Source organism: Mugil cephalus, chromosome 6, assembly GCF_022458985.1.
Source record: "Mugil cephalus isolate CIBA_MC_2020 chromosome 6, CIBA_Mcephalus_1.1, whole genome shotgun sequence".
Lineage (NCBI taxonomy): Eukaryota > Metazoa > Chordata > Actinopteri > Mugiliformes > Mugilidae > Mugil > Mugil cephalus.
This window is the reverse complement of record NC_061775.1, coordinates 12,001,232-12,024,713: the sequence shown is the minus strand read 5'-3', so window position 1 is coordinate 12,024,713 and position 23,482 is coordinate 12,001,232. Positions and strand designations below refer to the sequence as shown.

General features: G+C 42.2%; 1 protein-coding gene across 1 annotated transcript; it reads left to right on the top strand.

The window, feature by feature from the left end:
* The first annotated feature begins 7 nt into the window (after window positions 1–7).
* LOC125009139 (unconventional myosin-VIIa) lies at window positions 8–22,305 on the top strand. The gene is made up of 47 exons (XM_047586818.1): window positions 8–1,056; window positions 1,656–1,693; window positions 1,817–1,918; window positions 2,011–2,163; window positions 2,699–2,883; window positions 4,265–4,386; window positions 4,480–4,622; window positions 4,699–4,812; window positions 4,926–5,079; window positions 5,185–5,261; window positions 5,338–5,457; window positions 5,755–5,903; window positions 6,998–7,208; window positions 7,289–7,424; window positions 7,527–7,702; window positions 7,789–7,929; window positions 8,015–8,173; window positions 8,260–8,352; window positions 8,520–8,614; window positions 8,702–8,786; window positions 8,876–9,094; window positions 9,437–9,649; window positions 9,738–9,947; window positions 10,045–10,203; window positions 10,289–10,434; window positions 10,521–10,647; window positions 10,743–10,862; window positions 11,566–11,739; window positions 12,380–12,607; window positions 12,698–12,865; window positions 12,979–13,096; window positions 13,547–13,673; window positions 13,790–13,947; window positions 14,068–14,249; window positions 14,357–14,478; window positions 14,582–14,736; window positions 15,683–15,836; window positions 16,065–16,220; window positions 17,406–17,511; window positions 17,604–17,717; window positions 17,814–17,901; window positions 18,001–18,107; window positions 18,360–18,545; window positions 20,692–20,808; window positions 21,039–21,122; window positions 21,216–21,335; window positions 21,428–22,305. The coding sequence occupies exons 2-47, from the start codon at window positions 1,676–1,678 to the stop codon at window positions 21,521–21,523; spliced, it is 6,387 nt and encodes a 2,128-aa protein (XP_047442774.1). The 5' UTR covers window positions 8–1,056; window positions 1,656–1,675; the 3' UTR covers window positions 21,524–22,305.
* The last annotated feature ends 1,177 nt before the right edge of the window (window positions 22,306–23,482 follow it).

Sequence of the window (23,482 nt, the reverse complement as noted above, 5' to 3'; positions counted from 1 at the left end):
TTTCCCTCTGTGACCAGTCAAAATGTCCGCCCTCAAACAGGTCTGTGAGGTGTCTGTGTGCAGTTTAACAAACTGAAACCACTCTCTGGTGTCGGGCTAATTATAAGCAGGCCGCACCTGAGAGCAGATTGCCAAACAACTGCCTGACAGTGTGAGCGGTGTAAACGTAGATCAGCTTCAGGAGCGTGACATCCCCCATTATCTGATTGTATTTTATTGCCGGTACATATGAGGAAGCTACGGTACAACCCAACAAATGATTCACTGTTTACAGCCCTGTTTCTTTTCTGTTGGATCAGTTCGACTGACTGTTAAACCACTCTGCGCTCTCTATATTTCTTTCACTTCAGAGTTTTACGACTCGGTCTCCTCTGTCTGTTGTGCTCACATGGGTGGTTTGTGGTATTGTTCACATTCTAATATCTCCAGATTTAGCCCGGTCGTTCATCTTTATCATCTGCCGTTTACAACATAATTGTAAGAAGCTCATTGGCTGCACTTGACCCATGATCTTCTTCTTTCTGATCATGGATCAGGAAAAATAAGATACTGGCATTTGGGTAATTGGTATTCCACTTTTATTGCGATCACAGACACTATCGTATTTAAGAGGTTGTTTTGCAAATGATTATTTTTTTCCCCGCCTTAGAAACCTGTAACCATTTAAATACAGTAATTAACACATTTGGGAGTCGGTATTACATGCTATATGTTTTTATGGGCACTTGTGGATATTGTTCAAGGTAGATACTGTAGCAGTGTTATTGCTTTAACACGTCAGCTTCTGTAAAGCTGACGTTTCAGTCGTCAGACTTCATTTTATGCAGGTTAACCACACTGTGTTGAAACGCTACTGAAATAGATGCTCTGTGAGGTCGTGATTAAAGCCTGGATTCTAGTGGTCAGTGAGTCTGTGTGGCTCAGCCTTCACAGGAGCAAAGTCAAAGGGCCATAAAGTGAGACACTGCTGGAAAAACGTAGTGCTCCGTAGGCATTAACGGAGAAGGTCCTTCCTGCAGCAGCAGGAGCTTTCAACGAAGGCACGGCTGTTCTCGGGTAAGAACTGACAATATACGTATGTGTTGATAATGTGATGACATTCAAATAAATATCCTTTCACATATATAGATATATTCTCTGTTTAGCTGTAATCTTACAGTCATATTCAGTACAAAGTCATTCCAGGAAGTGTCTTGAAACTGGAAGACGTGCTTACTGTTTAATGCTAACGTTATTATTTTCACTTTATTTTACCAGGTCGATCCCTTTGAGATACAAAAACCTAGCAGCAGCCTAGTAAAGTTTCAACAATTAAGAACAGGCAGAAACTCTCACAATGCAAATAAAATACATGGAAGATTAAAAAAAAAAAAAAAACAAGCTACAGGACTTAATTTACATTAAAACGAGAACAAGTACGACTAACATGATGTCAGATTTAAAAACATGAATTAATGGACGAACAAAAATGTGATTTCTTGCTTATGTTTTTATTTTAATTTCCTAAACTGTGTTCAGGCTACTTTAACTTACTACACTGTGTATAAATATGAACATGAGGCACGGCTGATGTAACTAAACTTGGTTTGCCAACAGATGTGTGTTAATCTGTGACTGTACTAAATCTGAATTAGAATAATTCTTTTTCTCTGCAGACTGGATCCACATTTCCATCATGACACATTTCAGACCGGTATGACTGTGAATCTGTCTAATTCACATAAATTCACGATCAGAAGTTTGTCTCATCCACTATTTTTGGCTTGTGTGTATTTTTTTTTTTTTTTTTATTTCTCCTTCTGGTTTCCTCAACCAGGGAGACTTTGTGTGGCTGGACACTCGTGATGGGATGACAATCGGAGCACAGGTTAAGGTGGCAGACACCGGGCAGGTTCAGTTGATCGATGATGAAGGGAAGGTACAAACCCCACGGCTCTATTACCAGTTATCAGTGAAAAAACAATCATAGCCGTTCGTAGCCATTAATGAGATTTCTTTCCTAACGCACAGGTGCGCAATATCAAGAAGAAGAAAGAGGCTAACCTACGCCCCATGCACCCCACCTCTGTGGAGGGTGTGGATGACATGATAAGGCTCGGTGACCTCAACGAAGCTGGCCTCCTCAGGAACCTGTTTGTGCGACACCAAGCGGGTGTCATATACGTAGGTTTCTGTTTCCTGGAGTCATTGCAGATCCACCTAGTTTTATGAGGTCCATGACCCGCAGTGGAAATGCTTACTTGTCTTCCCGTGCCCGCTGACAGCTTTCAGTCTTAGACTTTGCCCCGCAGTTTATCACAGTGCCGTTTGTCTCCATAGAGACGAATGAGCCTCTGTTGACAGAGAACGTCCCTGTGTTTCTGTGTTTCTGCAGTGCTGCATCAAAGCTCAGCAGTGTGTGTTCATCATGAATCAAGATACAGAAATCATTGCTAAGTGCTGGGGCCGAATCTTATTAGGAATGATGTTTTCTCTCTTTCACTTGGCAATAATTGTATTAATCTCAGTATGTAACAGCTTCTCATGACTACGATTAATCTGTGTTTACATTCATTGAATCATGTGTCTCGTGCTCTGCCTCTTTGTCTGAAAACAGGGTAATTTCCTCAGTGCACCGATTCTGCTGTAACCACTTGTTTACTCTCCTGTACACAGACACACTCATCAGTTGATAGTTAACGCCCCACTTTGTTTCCAGACATACACAGGCTCCATTCTGGTTGCAGTGAACCCTTACCAGCTGCTGCCCATCTACACCACAGAGTATGTGCACAAGTACACGGACCGACGGCTGGGTGAACTGCCCCCGCACGTCTTCGCCATCGCAGACAGCTGCTTCTTCAACATGCGCCGCAACAAAAAGAACCAGTGCTGTGTCATCAGGTCAGCTTTAATAACAGGAGACTGAGGCTGATTTACGCTGGGATGCAAATGATCAAGTGGTTTATTGAAGCTTTGATTTATTCAAGGGAAAGAGCGAGTTCTCTTGCTTAGGGTTAGTGTCCTGAGAAATGATGCTGACAGTGAACAGTGAATTAAAGGCGAAAAGATGAAAAGTCACGTTTGCTCAGTAAATAATAACCAGTCATTTAGTAAAGTCAGACAACTAGAAAAGGGTAAAATGCTCTGCGGGCGCTTTCCAAAGGTCAAAAATAATCTAGGGTTATTAATATGTTAAAATGTAAACTAGACTACTGTAGATTTTTCCTTACTTTGACCGTACAGTTTTTTTTCTTTCAACAACAAAGTTAATAATTTTGCAATATTAAACTGTCCTTTTAAGAATAATAAAAAACTGTTTCAAAATAAACAAGCGATGACAACAATGATAGAATTCAGATAATAAATAATAGGAAGGCTACAATCCTGAAGCAGTTCCTATTTCTATAAAAACCAAAAACCCAAGTTTGAGTTTAAACACCATCAATATTATTTTGTCCAACAAAAACAAAAATATATCCAACATACTTCTTTACTTCAAACCAGTTATGAGGTGAAAGGACTCTAAGTAAAGACTCAGAGCTTTGCTGCGGTGCGTTAAGTTCATGCCCACTTTTATCTACGTTCCAACTCACCTCAGTTTCATTTCTGCAGCGCCTTAAACGCACATGTGATCTCGAGCGCCTGCGTCATAAATGGTTTCATCAGCACAGAATTGAAATGAGTCGATTATTAACTTTAGAGGCATCGTATTCAGTGAGAAGAGAAGGAGACCTAAAATAGATCCTTGTGGAATCCCTTTGATAACGTTGCTAAACCACAGATTGAGATTCAATTTGTGAGTCATTTCTCAACCGTGCAAGAATGGAAAAGAAGAAAATAAGAAAGTGTTTATTCACAGAACACAAGGGACATTATGAAATATATCTTAGTCACACCTCTCTGTTTTTTTTTTTTTACAACTTTATTGTCATTATGCATGTATAGGAACAGAGAAACAAAATGCAGTTAGGCTTTAAGTGCATGTAGCATAAATAGTGTGGCATATAAGCGGTATGGTACAGGTTGTTTTTATAGCATATGGACAATATTTATAGGTGAGACCATATAAACAGGTGAGTGAGCAGAATACACATAATGATTAATTGAGGTACTATGAGCATATACAGATGGAATGTCTGTGTTAAAAGTTAATAGACTATACACAGGAACTATATACTACATAATTTACACTAGAGGACGTGGCATATGATAAATTAGATAAAGTGAGCATTAAAAAGTACATAAATAATAAGCAGTATCTACCTAATCTTCCCCTCATCAGTGGAGAGTCAGGAGCTGGGAAAACTGAGAGCACCAAGCTGATGCTGCAGTTCCTGGCTGCAGTGAGCGGTCAGCACACCTGGATAGAGCAGCAGATCCTCGAAGCAAACCCAATCCTAGAGGGTACGTGTGAAACAGCCAGATAAAGTTATCGGGTAACCCGCACGCACCCTTTTCGCTTGATGTACTCTGATGAAATATGCATTTCCCCCTCAGCCTTTGGCAACTCTAAAACAATTCGCAATGATAACTCCAGTCGATTTGGGAAGTACATTGACATCAAGTTCAGCGATGCCGGGGCCATTGAAGGGGCCCGTATTGAGCAGTACCTGCTGGAGAAGTCAAGAGTTTGTCGCCAGGTGGGGAAATTGATCTGTTTTATATTTGCAGGTGTGGTTTATTGAGATAATGAACATGTTGTGCTTTCATGTGCAGGCGCCTGAGGAACGAAACTACCATGTGTTTTACTACATGCTGGTGGGGATGTCAGCAGAGCAGAAAAAGACCCTTTCTCTTGGAGACGCTTCTGAGTACAAGTATCTGACCATGGTAATGAGAAGATATGAGTGAAAGGATGTCTTTAATGATGGTTTTAAAATATACGCAGGGAATGGGAATTACAGATGAATGGATAATGGATGGTATTTATATCGTATCACCAGGGCAACTGCACAAGCTGTGAAGGACGTGATGATGTGAAGGACTATGCTCACTTCCGTTCAGCTCTGAAGATCCTTACGTTCACAGAGAACGATTCCTGGGAAATCTTCAGGCTGCTCGCTGCCATCCTACACTTGGGCAACTTGGAGTTTGAGAGTAAACACAATAATATAAAATATGATTTATGTACCATATGCTCCAATCTTATTCTGGATTGCAGTAATTAATTGCAGCTGAACTTCAATTTCTTCATAATTTCAGGCGCTGTGATAGAGAACTTGGAGACCTGTGACATCCGCAAATCATCCCATTTCAGCATGGCTAGCCAGCTCTTGGAGGCATGTTTGGTTTTTCTTTACAAATTAAAGACGTGTGCAGACGTGACCTTCTCTGACTGAATCATCTCGTTCCCAGGTTAACCCCAAACAGCTGGCCAAGTGTCTGACTCAGCGCTCCATCACGACCGCCAGGGACTGTGTGGTCAAACGCCTGACACCTGTTCAGGCTGTGGACGGCAAGGACGCCTTTGTCAAAGTAAAACGCAACTGAAATGTCAATCAAATGAATGTAGTTTAGCAGACAGTAAAATAAAACACTTCAACACGACATTCAGTGAAGGAACGAATACAAAATAGCGGGAGGGCTGACCAGCAGTGGTTCAATTCACTGATTTTTACTCCTGACAAGAAAAATGAAATTATTTATTGTTTTTACCACATTACATAGTTACTTTGAAATGCTATGAGTATCTCTGTCAACTTTTGTGACGTCTGAATCTTGTGTTTTGTTGTAACTCTGTTTTTGCTGTTTTCTGTATCATTTTCTGTCCAGGCTATTTATGGAAGGCTTTTCCTTTGGGTTGTGGACAAAATCAACAGTGTCATTCACAAGCCGCCCAAGGATGAGGACGATGACGAAGAGGTCCAACACTCAATAGGCCTTCTGGACATTTTTGGCTTTGAGAACTTCGACAACAACAGGTCAGTGTTCAGCACAGTTCTCCTGCCTCCAAATTCCATCCGTCCATCCGGCCCTCATGAAGGCCAATATTATCATCAGGCTCCGAACTCAGCGGCTTGGACACACAGAGTCAGGGTTCAGGCAAAAACAGAGTTTATTCAGTCCAAAAGGCAAGGCAGGCAGGCAGGGGTACAAAAACACTAGACTGTTTCAGAAGTAGAAAACAGAGATCAGGTCTTACACAGTGAAACTCTCAGGGAAAAATGCTGAATCATTACATGAAACAACAAGATGATTTGGCACTGATAGGGGAAGGGAAACACAGACTATATACCTGAGGTGGAGGGAGACAACGAGACAAAGGTCGAACATTGGGCAGCTCAATCACACAGGAGGAAAACTTAACAGGAAGCTAGGATGAGACAAGGATGAGGCTGGACTTCAAAATAAAACAGGAAGTGACAAAGACAACAAGAAATTTAACCCAATGGGTTCTGACAAATACGGCTGCAACGCGTAGGCCCATGTGCTTTTGACCTTTTTTTGCCATGTTTAATTTAAAACTTTTTTTTTAAAAAGTAAAATAAAATACTTACTATTTAGTATTGGTATTAGCATTTTTATCTTTTGATTTCCATCCTTACATATATGATTTTGATCCATGACATTTTTTATGGGAACACTGGCTCTAAGACAAACATCGGATGAATTGAACTTTAGTTGTATTTGAACCAGTGCATTTTAAAATATTTAATTGTGAGTAATCATGCATAAATACTTTTTTTAACATGTGACTTAAAGGTACCCAAAGAGCCTAGTTTTCAAGTTTTTGTACGAACATCTCAGCTCCCTGCTCTGTTCGTAATTCCGCTCACGCTAAAAGCTAAAATGATTAGATTTTTTATCATTTTTATTTATCAAGTTGTTTCTGCTTGCATTCTTCTTCTGCTTCTTGTGGATTTTTTTTGTAGTTTGACCCTAAAAGGCTCATTACTGCCCTCTACAGTATGACTTCCTATGACCACACTTCAGAATCTGCTTGCTTTCCACAACCTCACTGTTGCTCCAAGCGCTTCTTTATAAACATTCATCCATCCTTCTTTCCCCCCTACAGCTTTGAGCAGCTCTGCATTAACTTTGCCAACGAACAGCTGCAGCAGTTCTTTGTCAAGCACATTTTCACGCTTGAGCAGGAGGAGTACATCCAGGAAAACATTGTCTGGGACCACATCGACTACAACGACAACCAGGCCACTTTGGACGTACTGGCCAACAAACCAATGAACATGCTGGCCCTTATTGATGAGGAGAGCAACTTCCCCAAGGTCTGTGTCCTCCTTGTACTTTTTAATATTCCGTTGAAAAAAGGAAAGCGTTTTTTAATGGTAATTTGACTCAATTTTAGGGCACAGACACCACCATGCTCCAAAAGATGAATCAGTTTATTGAGAAAGGGAATGTCTACCTTCCCCCAAAGAACGACCATGAGACACAGTTTGGAATCCAACATTTTGCGGGAGTGGTTTTCTACGACACAAAAGGTACCGTTAAAGCTTTAAAACAAAACAAGGCATCGTTTTTTTTTTTTTTTTTTTTTGAGGACCTCTGTGATTTTCTCACCCCTCTCTCTTTTTGGTTTTTAGGTTTTCTTGAAAAAAACCGTGACACCCTCACCTCAGACGTGATTGTGCTGGTGGAGACCTCCAAGAACAAACTCCTCAAGCAGGCGTTCCATGCTGAACTGTCCTCCAGCTCCAGCACAGTCAGGAGCAGCGCCTCTGCAAAGATCACCATAAACACACCCAAGAACAGCCTCCAGGTCAGTGCAGCCTTTCAAGACATCGAGCTTCAACTCCATTGTTATAAATAATTACTCATAGCATGTGACCTTTGTTTGCGTGACAGCAAGGATCTGAAAGCAAAAAGCTTGTTCCGACCCTGAGCGCCCAGTTCCGTCAGTCCCTGGACTCCCTGATGAAAACGCTGACTGCGTGCCAGCCCTATTTCATACGCTGCATCAAACCCAATGATGACAAGAAGCCCAAGGTGAGGAGAGAACTTAAAGTGCACCCAACCAGAATCTGTATGAAAACTTTAGTCGGAATAAATCACATATCATTCTTTGCCTCAGCTGTTTGACAGAGAGCTGTGCATGCGCCAGCTCCGTTATTCTGGTATGATGGAGACCATCAAGATCCGGAAAGCTGGGTACCCCATACGCTACACTTTCAGTGAGTTTCTGGAACGCTACCGGGTCCTCCTGAAGTCTTCCATCTGTGATCCCAAAAAAGTGAGTCGGACTTTAGAGAATGATCATTCTCACTTTTTCTCATCCTCCTTTCCCATATTTTTTACGATGGTGTTTTGCTTTCACAGGAAAGCCCAGAGAAATGCTGCAAAAGCATTTGTAGAACCGTGCTTAAGAAAGAAGGCGACTGGAAGACTGGCAAGACGAAGATATTCCTCAAGGTGATGTCTTGCATTTGTTTGTTTTTCGGTCCGTTGCTGGCATTGATATGTGTGCAAGTGTTTAGCCAAATGAACAAATGAATGACAGTGAACACATACCTGAACTGACATAATAGTAATAACAATGAGAGACAAAGATAATAATTGGTACTGTTTTTTTTTTTCAGGACCTCCATGATATGATTCTGGAGCTGGAGCGAGTAAAGGAACTTAACAAGAAAGCACTTTTGATCCAGAAAGTTATGAGAGGCTACAAATACAGGTATAGGACAAAAACTGCCCAATCAACATTAGTTTTATTTTTTTTCCATGTCTTCACACCTGTATGATTTTTGTCGCCGAACTTTAGGAGGGACTTCCTGAGGCAAAAATCAGCTGCCCTTGTCATTCAGAAATACTGGAGAGGACACAAAGGCAGGAAGCTGTACAGAGCAGTGAGTCCCTTTTTAAATACATCAGTCTTTACTGAAGTGAGAATACAGGCATCGGTTGCGTTAAACACTCAGTTTCATTCAACGTCCAGGTGAAGCTGGGCTTCGGAAGGTTACAGGCACAGATCCGCTCGCGCCGAATGCAGCAACAGTATAAGAAGAAACGCAACGCAGCGCTCGTGCTGCAGACCCATTATCGAGGATACCGGGCCAGGAAGAAATATAAGCATGACAGAGCAGCTGTGATCAAACTGCAGGCAAACGTCAGGGGACTGTTGGCAAGAAAAGCCCTGGAGAAGAAGAAAAGATATGTAAGTACAACTTAAAGAACAACAAGGGACCTCTTTTGTAAGAAAGGGTTGTAGTAATTAGAATTGTTTAGATTGACAATAACAATAAACTGAAAATACATCTACTTGTGTAATCTGTAACCTGAAAATGTGGTTTCCTTAAATGTTGCAGTTATTTTATCTCCTTTAAACAGTCGATTGGTAATTGCTGTGGTTTAGGACAGTCTATATGGAAAACACAGACTCAAATGCCAGCACTGTGTATTCATGATTTTACAGTTCATAATTCAGCTTTGTTTTTTTTTTAAAATAGCGTTCAGGATCATTTCTTTTCTCTGATTGCCTTGTGCGGTGTACTTTCAGATGACCCTCTCTGCCAAGGAGAAAGAAGCAGAGAAGCAGATGATTTTGCAGAGGCAGAAACGCTTGGAGGAAGTGTTGAAGAAAAAGAGTGAGAAGGAAGCCAAAGCAGAGTCTGAAGTCATCGCACATCAGGACATGGTGGATACTGTGTTTGGATTCCTGCCCCTCGACATTGTTGGAGGGCAGGAGGGGCAAGCACCCGTGGGCTTTGAGGTTTGGGAAACACACCGTTTTGGCACATGTCAAAGGACTGGCAGCTGAGAGCAGATTAGATTAATCACATACATCTGTCTGTTTTCAGAATTTTGAGAGCAAAAGGAAGATCGAGGAGATAGACATCGACGAGATCCCCATGGAGGAAGATGTTAACAAAGAAGACTACGATGACCTGGATGAGTATCCCTTCTCCAAGTTTGCCTCCATGTATTTCCAGGGTACAGCCAATCACACCCACATCCGTCAGCGGCTTCGACAGCCCCTGCTCTACCATGAGGACGAGGGAGACGTTCAGGTGCTTCTCTTAGACCACTTCTGCTCCTAATTTCAGCTGTTTTCGTCTTGTTGTTTCATTGCATTATATCGGCAGTTCTGTTGTGTTTTTTCTTCAGGCCTCGGTGACAGTGTGGTGGATTATCTTGAGGTTCATGGGAGACCTCCCTGAGCCAAAGAAACCGGTCAACGCTGAGGGAACCTACACAAAGGACCGATTTTTGCCGCAGGAACTGATTGCCAGAAATAGCGTGCGTGTCAGTAAGACGGAGGACCAGGTAAATGTCCCTCAAGGAAGGTGACGACTTAAAAACAATTAACATGAATTCATTGTTAGCTTTAAATTTATGTTGTTTGTTTTAGAAAAGCAAACAGCTTCGCACCGTGCAGACTGTGAGTGAAGACAACGATTCTATGAATGGAGAAGGACTCACCCTGGACAGGCCACTGACAAATCTTGAAAAACTCCACATCATTGTGGGATATGGCATTTTCAGACCAGACCTCAGGTTAAAAAAGTTTGATTAAAAAGTCACATAGCTCTGCTGTAGGTATCTGTTGCTGAGCTTCTTCTAATACCGTGTTGTGTGCCCAGGGATGAGATTTACTGTCAAATCTGCAAGCAGCTTCATGATAACACCAATCGGAACAACTCCCTACGTGGTTGGATCCTGCTGTCCCTCTGTTTGGGCATTTTTCCTCCAAGTGACCGCTTCATGAAGGTAAGTACAATAGTTGCGCAGGCTCCTTCTATGTTAACATGCAGCACGCTGTTACCATATGCTAATCCTCTTTAATTTCCTCTTTGTCTTGGCAGTACCTTCAAAGTTTCATCCGTGTCGGTCCAGGAGGTTATGCTTCCTACTGTGCTGAAAGGCTACAGCGCACCATGATGAACGGAGTGCGAGGAGAGCCTCCAGCATGGCTGGAGCTGCAGGTACTGTACCTGGAGAAGACTCTCTTACAAAGACAGTGGCTTCACAATTAGTCCTGAATGACAAAAAAATGGGTTTTTACTATTGAAACAAAGAAGATTTTTTTCTGAAGATGAACTACCACCCACTCTCCGATCACATGAACTTAGAAGCAGGTTTTCTTCAGAGATTTCTGTATTTGACTGCATTCATTTTTCATCCTTTATTTCAATTCTAGCCAATCTGTGCTTTGGAAAAGCATACCATAGCATGATACTGCTACCACCATGCTTCACTGTAGCCTTAGCAACAGCAGGTAATAAGCATTACCTGTTGTTCCATAGTGCTCTGAGTTTTGGTTTAGTGTGTTTAGATCACCTAAAGGCTTTTGGTCACCTCCCTTATCAAACACCTTCCTGCTTGGTTCCTCACCTTGGTTAGACGACTTACTTGGAAGTGCCCTAATGACTCACCACATTTTTATGGCAGTCATCTAGAGAGAGTTCTTGAACTGGTTGACTTGTTGTTTGCCACAACATATGCTGCCTTAAATACAGAAGTCTGTGCCGAAAACTACATCCAGTTAATTCAGGTTGTTACAGGTAGTGGAAACTAACCTCTGTTTGTGTTTTTCTGTTTTGATCTGTGTTGATTTTAATGAACATTCATTTGCAGAAGATGTGATTTCCGTTGAATGAACATGGCCATTTCTCTGTACTGCCGTAGGCAACCAAGACAAAGAAGCCCCTGACGGTTTCTGTGACACTGATGGACAGGCGCGCCATTAACCTTCCTATCGACCCAGCATCTACAGCCAAAGAGATCTGCCAGCTACTCTCCAACAAGATCAAACTCAAAGACACCTTTGGCTTTTCTCTGTATATCGCTTTATATGAGAAGGTGCGCAGATGCAACAGCAAAACAATACTTTGTTTACTTCCTTTGAACGGTCAGATACAAATTACTTCCCTGAGAAACAGGAAAACTAGATGATATCCCAAACACTGCATTTACAAAAAGATGCAAAACATAAAAAAAGAGGACTTTGTTCCTATCTTCACATCATAGTCATGTGGCGCTACAGTTTTCCAAACCCACATCCCAACCAAGGGACCTATTGAAGAGCCACACATATAGTTATATGACCCATAATATATATTAGCCCTGTTTTCATTTTCCATTTCAGTCTTTTTATTTATGTAGGTACAACAGGCTACAGGCTTGATTAATTACAATGATCTCTAAAACTGTTTCTACATAATGTGAACATTTAAACCTTGAGAAAGGATTTATTGAAGGTCTGTGTACATACACAGCCACTATAAGTAAAGTGAGGATGTTCAGTGTAGTTTTCATTTATCAGAAAACGGGGAAAAAATCTAATGAGGTCCACATGTACACAGGTTTTCCAGTTATTTTCATTTTACAGAATCAAACTGAATTGTGAGATGGTTGCAAGAACATATTAGAATATTTAGATATATGTATGAAGGTTAAATACATATTAATAACCCCAGGTGTTGATCTGTTGATCCTGAAGGTGTGGCCTCTGGGCAGCGGTCGACAGCACGTGATGGATGGCATCTCAAGGTGTGAGCAGGAAGTGAAGAAAAGGGGAGGCCAGGAGCAGCACGCACCGTGGCGTCTCTTCTTCCGCAAGGAGATCTTCACCCCCTGGCACGACTGCAAGGAGGACAAGATAAGCACAGACCTCATCTACAAACAGATCATCCATGGTCTGAAGTTTGGGGAGTACCAGACTAATAAGGTGGGCTCATACTCTAACAAAAGTAGTACAAAATCCTTTTTCATGCACTTCTCACAGAAAGAGCTGACAGCTGTTTTATTTTCTTTCCAGGAGGATGCCCTCGTTGAGCTCGCTGCAAAACATCTGTACATCCAGCATGGCTCAGACAGCAGTCCGCAGAACGTAAAGGAGGCTGTACAAGAATGCATCAACAACTCTCTTCTGGAGGCCAAGGCAGAGACCAAGTGGATGCAAATGGTCAGCACGGCTCACGCTCAGGTCAGTCATTCATGGTGCAGCATGGAAAACATAAAATGAGATATAAATAATATGTAAATGATAACAATCCCATGAGTGATTTACAATACCAGTCTCTTTTGTAAATACCCAAGGCTCCATATATGAAGTCAGGACAAAAGGCAGATTCGCTGAAGGCAGAGATGGTCGACTACGCCCGAGAGAAGTGGCCCATGTTCTTTTCCAGGTTCTACGAGGTCACCAAGCTGTCAGGTAGACATGTGGTCACAGAACAACTTCATTTTCAGTTGTGTCTGTGAATTTGTAGTCCGGCTAGCTGTAAAGGTTAGCTAACTGACAGTAACAGTGATTACAACCTTTTTATTGCATCCTTTGCACCATTGCTTTATCAAACCTTTTGTAATATTCACACCATTACAGGATAGATTAACAGACTTGTATCTACAGTAGGGTTCAAAAGTCACATCTGTCAGATTTTTACATAATGACAAATTCCCAAACATACCACTGACCATGTTAATAATGCGTTTGTACAAAAGGTCAAATTTTCTTAAGTTTTATATATAGAAACACTTATGTATTTCAGAGATTGGTTGTTACGGAACAGGAATTAGATGTAACTCAGAGAACAGAAGCACAAGTCTCCTGGGTTGGAACATGAGTGATTTATTGATTTACTGTTTCCTCCATGGATATTTCTAGGTCCTACACTCTCAAAGAGACAGTTCATTGTGGCCATTAACTGGACTGGTATCACTTTCCTGGATGAGAGAGAGAGGAGGTTGCTGGAACTCTCCTTCCCAGAAGTCAGTGCAGTCAACAATTTAAGGTAGAGGTGCTTCTTCATAGTCAAGGGGAACCAGAGGGAGTTTACTGGAATATGCTGTTACCTTTCGAATGTTCTAATCGTGTCTTTTCGGGCTCTGTTGTGTTTCTCCGCGACAGTAAAGTGGGCCAGACCATGACTCTGGTCACACTGAAAGGAGATTTCACCCTGGGCGGATCCACTGTTGATGACATGGCTGAGCTGATCACCATGTTCCTCTGCGGACTGACAGAGCGGTCCCAGTATGCCGTGGCCGTGAAGGAAGTCAGCAGGAAAGGTCAGACACACAATTATTTACAAAAACAAAATAAATAAATAACAATTCTCATTATCCTTGCAAAATTATCAATTTTAGAGTCATTTCCATGTTAAATTTCTAATTTCCACTCCTTTCCAGATGACCCCAATTTACTCAGCTTCAAGAAAGGAGAGCTGATTTTAATTGTGAAGGACGAGGAGTTCTCTCAGCAGCGTGACTGGATAAAGGGCCAAAACGAGAGAACCAAAAAAACAGGAGCCGTCCGCATGGAGACCATCCTAATCCTGCCAACACTCAGCCGTCCCTCCAACGAGATCATTGTACGGACATTTCAACTGCATACTTCAGTCACATGTGCTGTTGTGCCCCTATTCTGTATTTGTAGTAAAGAGCATTAAATGATGTGTGTGTTTCTTTTATCTTTCAGAGTCTCGTCAACCTGTCTCCAAACCAGAGGAAGAACATCATAGAGGCACACCAGAAAGAAACTGGCACTGTGGAGAGACAGACTCTGGCCACACTGAAAGAATTCTCTCTCGAGTATTTCAGGTATTTTTTTTTTATATATATATATATATATTTTACCAGCTGGTCGACAGGAACGTGGTGAGTGGAGTAACACGGACAGCATGTTCTTGTCTTGATCCTGCAGGCAGCCCACTAAGGACGTGAACCGTCAGGTGATTTCTAGGAACGCTGCTCCCGAGAGGCTGTGGGCCAACTCCAGAGAGCCAATCAGACAGCCCCTCCTCAAGAAGCTGGTGGGCAACTCGGAGCTCAGCAACAGAGCCTGTCTGGCTTTCACTGATATCCTCCACACACATGAGTTTTTTTTACCAAAGCGCCTTTGGGTTTTTACTGGGTGAAACTAACTTGTCTACTAGGATAGTTCCAGCATAGTGAGGAAGATGGTTTTTCCACAATCAGGCCCAGCAGTCGGTACCAGGCTCTGTCGTCATAAATTGTCTGGGCCATATAACAGACAATGCATGTTCTACCCCTTCCCTCAAGATCTGCAGCATTTAAAACCATTTCCTTCTGTAACTGCGGGTCAAGCAACACATTTTTAAAGTGTGAAAAAGCTTCTGACGCCAGAGGGGGACTAGTAGGTCTAGTGCTCAGCTTGTCTACTCAAGATTAGCTTTAGCAGATACGTTGTACGTGCTACCTTATGTACTTTGTAGGCAGCATAGTAAAAGCGAAGTGAAAGCTACCGGCAGTGAACGGGAAATGTGCACAAATGAAACTAACCACATGGTCTCGCGCCACACCTTATATACAGTTAATTCCCCACACGTTTTTGTTTCTCACACTGTGACACCTCCAATTGACCTCAATGCAGGCCCAAGCCGAAATTTAGTTATCTTTCATCTGACTTCATTAGTATGCAAAGAACACCAAGTTGTTAGACATGTCCACATTTACGTGAAGACCGAACCTGTTTACTCTGTCATGTCAGATTTTAATGTAGATATTTTTTAATTGAAACTCACGGCAGAAACTGTGTTAATGCGTTTCCACATAGCGTAGTAGACCTAAGCTATTTCTATAACCAGACTGTGGTCGTTGAACGTTTGCAGATGTGCACAGAAGTGATCAGGTGGGTTAATGGATGGCTGACATCTCCTGAGCCAACCTGCTCTTATGCCCTCACCCTCACAGTCACAGTGGTACACATCAAAAACAGCAGTTTTGCAAGCGGGATACTCATTTTTATTATCATTATTATTATACCTCCTTGACCATTGTGTACCGATCCTGAAGTATATGGGAGATTACCCCACCAAGCAGATGCAGAGTCCTCTGGAGCTCACTGACCAGATCTTCGGCGGCGCCACTCAAAACGAGATGCTCAGGGATGAGATCTACTGCCAGATCATGAAGCAGATGACCCATAACAACAACAGGTACACACATTGTTTCTCCACCGGCATCCGAAACCTTGTATGCCGCTGATATAAAGTTGCCATTTCTGATGAAAGATCTTGAAAAAATAAGGAGAAATGTAAACGTAACGTGTTTCCAGGAGTAAAAGCTAAATGCAACCACCCTATATTTCTGTACCAGAGTGAACAGGATACAGATGAAGAGTCATAATCATGATTGTTTTGTTTTACCTCGTCCATCTCTCTCAGGTTCAGCTTAGAGCAGGGCTGGCAGCTGCTGTGGCTCTGCTGCGGCCTGTTTCCTCCCAGCCAGGCTCTCTTGAAGCACGCCCAGCGATTTTTGGAGTCGCGACGCAGAGAGCCCCTCGCTTCAGACTGCCTGCGGCGGCTGCAGAGCTCTCTGAGGTCTGCGTGACACGCTGTGCTCTGTTTACACCACCAACGCACAGATGAAGCTAGGTGTATGACGTGAAGATTGAGCCTTGATTCCGTGGTTAGGCAAACCATGATGAATTAGAAAGAAAGCTCATGCTGTGTGTGGGGAAAAGCAAAACAAAGTTGTATCATTTCCCCGGACTAGCAGCTACCACCATGACTAGTGCAGTGAGGAAATGTTATACTGTGACCCTGTGTTTAAAACCTCTCATATAATGGACCTGTTTGGAGAAATGAACAAGCCAACTCTTTCACCAACAAATTATTCGAGGCAGAAAACTGGTCCAGATACTCTGTGTTTAGGCGTTAAGGCGTGATTTAAGTGGTGATGGACGCTAGAGTATCAGTGATGAACATGTTGGCAGACTCATATGCTCATAACAATGTGTTCTGGCTACACCAGGCTACATTAAAAACAGGGCTCCTTATACAACCGTCACAGTGAGGTGACTGCACAACATTTGCATGGATTTCCATTCAGTGTTAATTTACATAGTGAGAGCAGATTCTAAGACAGTTTCCTATCAAAATGTTCCATAAATAAACAAACACCATAGAAAAAAACCCTACATTTTAGCATATTAAAAGTATATTCAAAATAAACACAGCTGCACATCCCTCAACCCACACAAACAACTAAACAGTGATAACAGGGTACATGCTGGTTATACAGAAAGAGAGCGCTCCATGGTAATTGGGAAATAAACAGTTGTGGAGTTAACTCCAGTTATTGCATGGTGCACTAAATTATCAGAAATTTCAAAAGTAATGAAGCAAAGGACTGTTTAGTTTGACCATATTTCAAAACACGTCTGTTAAATGTAGCCAGTCTGACTTCAATAGGAATGAATGAACAGGAACAAGCTTCAGGCAGATGGATGTGATGGTTATATTTGATTTTTTGTTTGTTTAATTGGTTGAATGTGCTGTGTGTTTGTTCTCCGAGGTGTCCAAGACTGTGCGACAGAGAAGCTCATAAAAAAACATGTATAAACATGTATAGCTTTTAATCTTTAAGCTGGAATGGGAAGACAAATATCTACAGGAGTGTGTGTGTGTTGGGGACCTTAGATCAGCTGTTCATAGTGAGCAAAATGGGAACGAAAAGTTAAAATATGTCACTGAGCATATGCTACATTTGCTGTTCTGGTGCAGGGCGGACCCCAGGAAGCTCCCACCTCATGAGGTGGAGGTGGACGCCATCCAACAAAACAGCACCCAGATCTTCCACAAAATCCTCTTCCCCAACGACTCAGAGGAGGTATGAAAATGGACTGTGTGGTTGGTTGCATTTCTAAAGAAACCCACGATGTTCTTGCACTAGTAGCAGTGATTCCTATCTTCCTCCTGCAGAGATTTGAGGTGGCGACCAACACCAGGATCAGGGACCTCATCCGGAACATCACCAAGAAGCTCAACATGGCTTCATCAGACGGCTTCAGCATTTTTGTCAAAATACACGACAAGGTTCGTTTGGCGTTTCTCAACACTGAACATTTTATTTTGGTCTAGAACGTCTTCATCGTATTCTCCTCCCCTCATCATGTAATTGTTTCACTTCAGGTCATCAGTTTGAATGAGCAGGACTACTTCTTTGACAGTCTGAGACAAATTACTGAGTGGACCAAGAAAGCCAAGGGCATCAAAGATGGTAACAACATATCACATGATCAGACTGACGGTGGACTATTGATGGTTGTCTGTATCTATCTATGTACCCACGTTGTCTGTGTGTCTGTGTGTTCTGCAGGTGGGTCAGTTAACATATCCTACCTTGTGTACTTCATGAGGAAGTTGTGGTACAATGTGATCCCTGGCAGGGACACAGTGGCCGATCTTATCTTCCACTTCCCTCAGGTACATTTGAATGACTTCATATTTTCTAGGCAGATTTGTTTTGAGCAGCTGATATGAATCCCAAATGTTTCCATGCTGTCACACGCCTACTGTGAGGGATGAGATCCTATCAGTGCTGAAAGTATTAACACCCACAAACAGGCTGTAAACAGGTGTCTCAGTGACGGCCCTACTATGTCAAATATTGCTCCAACTTTAAACCAAGCTGAGAATTTGAATGTTGACAGTAATAATAATCTTTCTGTCTTCCAGGAGCTACCAAAGTACTTGAGAGGCTATCATGTTTGCAAAAAAGAGGAAGTGGTCAACATCGCAGGTCTCCTCTTCAGAATAAAGGTCAACGATGACAAGACCCAGTTTGTCATGATTCCCAGGCTGCTGAAGGAGCTGGTGCCCATGGACCACCTGAAGCTCATGTCTGATAATGAGTGGAAGAAGGTATGAGGGCCCGCTCCTCTTTGTTGTTCTCAACCAGTATCACAAAAGACCAAAATCAGCGATGCACCTGTCAGTACTTCCCAGCGCTGCTACACGGTCCGGCTTGCATCTCAGTGAGGCCATTGTTAGTTTATTCAGCATGCTAACACGGTGACGATGTCAACCGAGTTCATCCTCCTCTAGCATGTTAGCATGCTAACGATCGTTAATTAGCGCTAAACAGCTGACGGGAACGCCATCCGTTTTCAAACATACTGAACAGTGAAAGTAAAATGTGATTTCCTTATAGTTCATCCAAAAATCACAGTGTATATATGATAATATACACAGCCAGGCCAAAAAGAAAGAAAGTCACCACCTGGATTTAACTAAGAAAATAGGTACCAGCCTCCTATTGGATAATTACTGCATGGGTAATTATCTTTTCAACTGGCGAGTCTGTCTAACCCCAGCTGATGCAATGAGTAGTTTCTCATTTCTTAAACAACCATGTGGAAAGAGATATCACGTGGTGGTGGAGAAGATGTTTGAGAATCATTGGCGTGCATCAAGCAGAGAAAATACCTAAGAAGATTGAAGCAGAAACTACTAAAACTAAGTTAAGAACCGTCCAAAGCAAACCATCATCTTTGAGGAAGAAATGTTTTTGGAAAAAAGTCCTAATTGATCGTGATCAGCGATCACTTAAAAGTTTGATGAAATCACATTGAAGAAAAAACAGTAGAACTCAGGACTATGTTTAATAGTTATGTTTAATGGGACTGAACAGCTGTGTAGCCTTAAGAAAACCACTAATCAGTGAGGCTAACCGGTGAAAAAAAAATGGCTTCAATTTGTTAAGGAGCATAAAGATTCGACTCTGGAGTAATGGAAGAAGGTCATGTGGTCTGATGAGTCCAGATTTACCCTGTTCCTGAGTCACGGGTGTATCAGGGTAAGAAGAGAGGCAGATGAAGTGATGCCCCCATCATGTCTACTGTACCAGCCTGTGGGGGCAGTTGCTCCGGTCTAGGATCAGCAACATTATGCCCAAAGAATGAGGTCAGCTGACTATCTGAATATACTGAGTGACCAGGTTATGACCTTAAACCTACTGAGAATCTTTGGGATGTGCTGGAGAAGACTTAGAGTCGTGGTCAGTGGGAAGTCCAGTTGTAAGTGACCAGTTTTAGGGTTTTGTATTCAGACCTTGCATTAACATGTATCTCCAGATCCAATGTCAGTTTCATGCTGAATGATCTGTATGCAGATATGTTTGGGATGTTTTATGTTTGTGCATCATAACTTTGGCACAACGTTACAATTCATTCACCATCGTCCACCGTGATGTTAGTTAGATCTGCACAAAACTCACATTATAACAACAACCCCGAAAGTAATTATATAGGTCAATAAAGACATCTGTGATTGAGGATGCATGTAGCACAACCACACACATGACTCCTCATACATCAACATGACCACATCTAACATTAACCGCATGCTGATACGTTGTTAAACGACAGAATCACACTGGGGTAAACTATTTAGATTCATTTATTTTCTGGTTAGTTAACAGCTACAATGCATGCATGTGTTGTGAGCACACGTCAGAACTTTGTCTTGATGTCTACATTTTCCTGTGAGCATGAACCAAACCAAGACGTGATGACTTTTGGCCATATCACCCAGCCTTACAATATAATCGTATATAATAGTAGTTGCAGAGACAAAAACCTTTGGTTTGGTTGGGACCGAGTCAAAATAATGCAATGTCCATGTTAAAAAAAAACAAAGAATCCACTTCACTAATTCTGGTCACTATGTTTTCACAGTTTGTGGGCATCAATGGAGCTCTGTGGCACGGACGTTTAAGATGTATCAAGCTTTGTATCCACACATTTGGTCTATTCACTAAATTTCTTTATGATCAAAAATATAGAATATCACGAGACTTATGCTTTGAATTGCCCAAATGAACAATATCCACATTATAGCCTTCGTGTGATCTCTATCTGAGCTCTCTGAGAAGATACCCTGGAGGCTGTTAGGGGGGTGGAGGGCGGTGGTTTAGAAAATCATTAACGCCATTACAAGTTGTGCAGACGTTGCAATAAAAACAAGAGTGTTGTGTGATAACGGGATTATTATTCGTTTCTACTTTCAGAGCATTGTCGCCTCTTATAACAAGCAAGGTGGTATGACTCCTGATGAAGCGAAGGTGGCTTTTCTGAAGGCGGTCTACCGCTGGCCGACGTTCGGCTGCGCTTTCTTTGAAGTGAAGGTAAGGTTGCGCAGGGAGCGCACGACAAACGGAGGTTTATCTTTCCATCTGATGATTAATTGTACCGGGTGGTTGGGTTGTTTGTCTGATGCTCTATTTTTTCTTTTTTTTTTCCGTTCCCTCACTCACGGTGACACTCGAGCTGCAGAAAGCTGCTAGTCGTGACCACTGCAGAGAACTGTTTCCTCATTTCTAACCTCTAACCTTTAACTCTCTAACCTTCTTTTCAGCAAACATCGGAGCAGAATTTGCCCGACATCGTGCGAATAGCCATCAGCAAGCAAGGGCTCTCCATCATCCACCCTAAAACCAAGGTTAAAGACGGTCAAAAGCAACATCCGATTAAACGGCCTGCTCTAAGTTTACACAATATAATGTTTGTTTGTTTGTTTTTTTCTTCTGTGAAGGAGGTGCTGGCGAGTCACCCATTCAACCGCATCGCTAACTGGTGCAGTGGTAGCACCTATTTTCACATGACTCTGGGCAGTTTAGTCAAGGGAAACAAATTCCTGTGTGAAACGTCACTGGTAAGAAGTGTGACGAGACAAGCAGTAAACTGTAAGTTGCAGTTTGTTGTTTCCATTTCCTCGTCTTGACCTTCGCGTCTTCTTTTTCACAGGGTTACAAGATGGACGATCTTATTACCTCCTATGTCAACCTGTACTACAGAGAGACGAGGCCAACGCAAACCAGGAACCAGCACTACAACTACTGAAGTCAGTTTGACGAGAGCGGTGCAGCTTGTGCTCGTGGCCACAGGGAAGCAGAGCGGGTGGGGGTGGGGGTGGGGGTGGGGGGGGGGGGGGTGCCGGTCTGTCAAATTTGTGGTAAAAACAATAAAGAAATCATTGGGTTAGGGTTGTAGATTCCTCACGTTTTATTTAAAGCCATGTACACAACTGACATAATCGAAAGTGAAGAACAGTAGTTTATTAAAGCTTTTTCTTGAGCTCTGAAGAACCTACGGGGAGAAATTGGTCCCTTTAGACTTTATCAATGATCCACAAAACGGTGTGTTCAGGAGCTAAAGCTTCCCTAAAGTGTTTAAACGTTTATTACAACTAAAAGTCGCGTTTCATCCATCTCATAGATCAGTAATACCATTTTGCTTTTTAAATACTGATTGTACACATACTGTCTAATGCACCTTGCGTTTTATTTTTGTGTTTGTCTTTTAAGAGTAATTTCATGTCCTCTGATCCAGCAATATGTGTCGCATTAAAGTGCAATGAAACACTTTTCATTTTCACGAATGTCGCGAGTTTTTCATTTACGTTTCAGACATCAGCAGCATTGTTTTGGATATTTATTCCTTTTTCGGTGGCGTGCACAAGCTCAAGAAAGATCGCCTGTCACCCTCCTTTATTTAGATTGCCGCGTACATTGATGAATCTTGTTTGTACTTGTTGATCCTGAGGAATAATTCTGTCGCTATGAGGTGAATGTTTCTCCATATTAATCTGCCTGACTTGAAAACATTAAAGGTGAGCTGTGGAATCTTCTTGTCAACAAATGTTATTTTTACGTTCAGTTTCTCTCCGGAGACAAACAGCGCGCGTCCTCCAAGTCTAACAAAATATTGAGAATACTGCTTTTTTTTGCTTTTTTTTTTTTTCAATGTACAGTGTGACCGATACTCTTTATAGTTGAGTAGCGTGAAACCAGCTGCACAACCAGAGATTCATCACCCTTTGTGCTCATGTTCAACACAACCAAATCAGGGATCCACTCATCAAAACATTGTCCAATATTGTAGGAATGTCTAGTAACTACTTCAGGTACCTTTAACTGAGCTTATGTTCAGACAATTTGAAGAAACTAGCGCCCAAAATGATTTTGCTTCCACCAAATCTTTTTTTTAAGTGAAACTTTGCTCAAAAGGTTGTGATCTATTTCAGCTTTACCCATTATTAATGTGCATTCACTGGACAGACAAGACAGCGTGAGTACACATTGAATTAATTAATCGTAACGGTCATTTTGCTAACTGCCTGAACCGTCTGAGCTTGTGCTTGCTCGCACTGTTTACATGATGCGTGAAGCTGACTTTGTGTCAACAGCAGCTGAAGACAGTAACAGGGTTGTCCTTTAAAATGATCCATTTTCCATCAAACTCTTTCAGCGTCTTTTTTTTTTTTTCTCCACCTCCCAGCAGTAAGAAGAATTACATATTTATGATAGTAAACAGCGGCGCGGCGAAATGTTTTCGCTTCGGGGGGTTTGCGAGACACACAACAGACAAAGTTGGGAAGCAGAACAAAAGTGTGGGGCCGTCCCAATTAGCTGCTGGCAGTAGATTAACGGGGTAGTGATGTCAAAGCGTCTCCACACTCCTGCGCAGATAGTGGCTTCATTCACGCAGACAGAATACCATTTGCATATCGATGACACAGAGAAGAAAAAGGGACGATGTGTGTGACACACAGCTGTGAAATCCATGTATGAAAGAAATATTATCCCCCCTCCAGCCAGTGGGTCTTCTCTCCACATCTGTCTGATGGCTATGTGACTGATTATTTTGGGCATTCCAATTCAAGATGCCCCCAGGAGGGAGGGGACCAACAAGGGCCTCTGTTTGCTCCAAGCGTCCCCCCCTCCACCCCTTGCTCTTGTTTTTATGTTGCTCTCCTATAGGGGAATGGGGCCCTCTTTAGAACTCAACAGACCATTTACA

Coding starts and splice junctions, on each gene's coding strand:
- LOC125009139 (XM_047586818.1), top strand. Junction 10,435..10,520: donor ATTTTCAGACCAGACCTCAG/GTTAAAAAAGTT, acceptor TTGTGTGCCCAG/GGATGAGATTTACTGTCAAA. Junction 21,336..21,427: donor TCCTGTGTGAAACGTCACTG/GTAAGAAGTGTG, acceptor TCTTTTTCACAG/GGTTACAAGATGGACGATCT.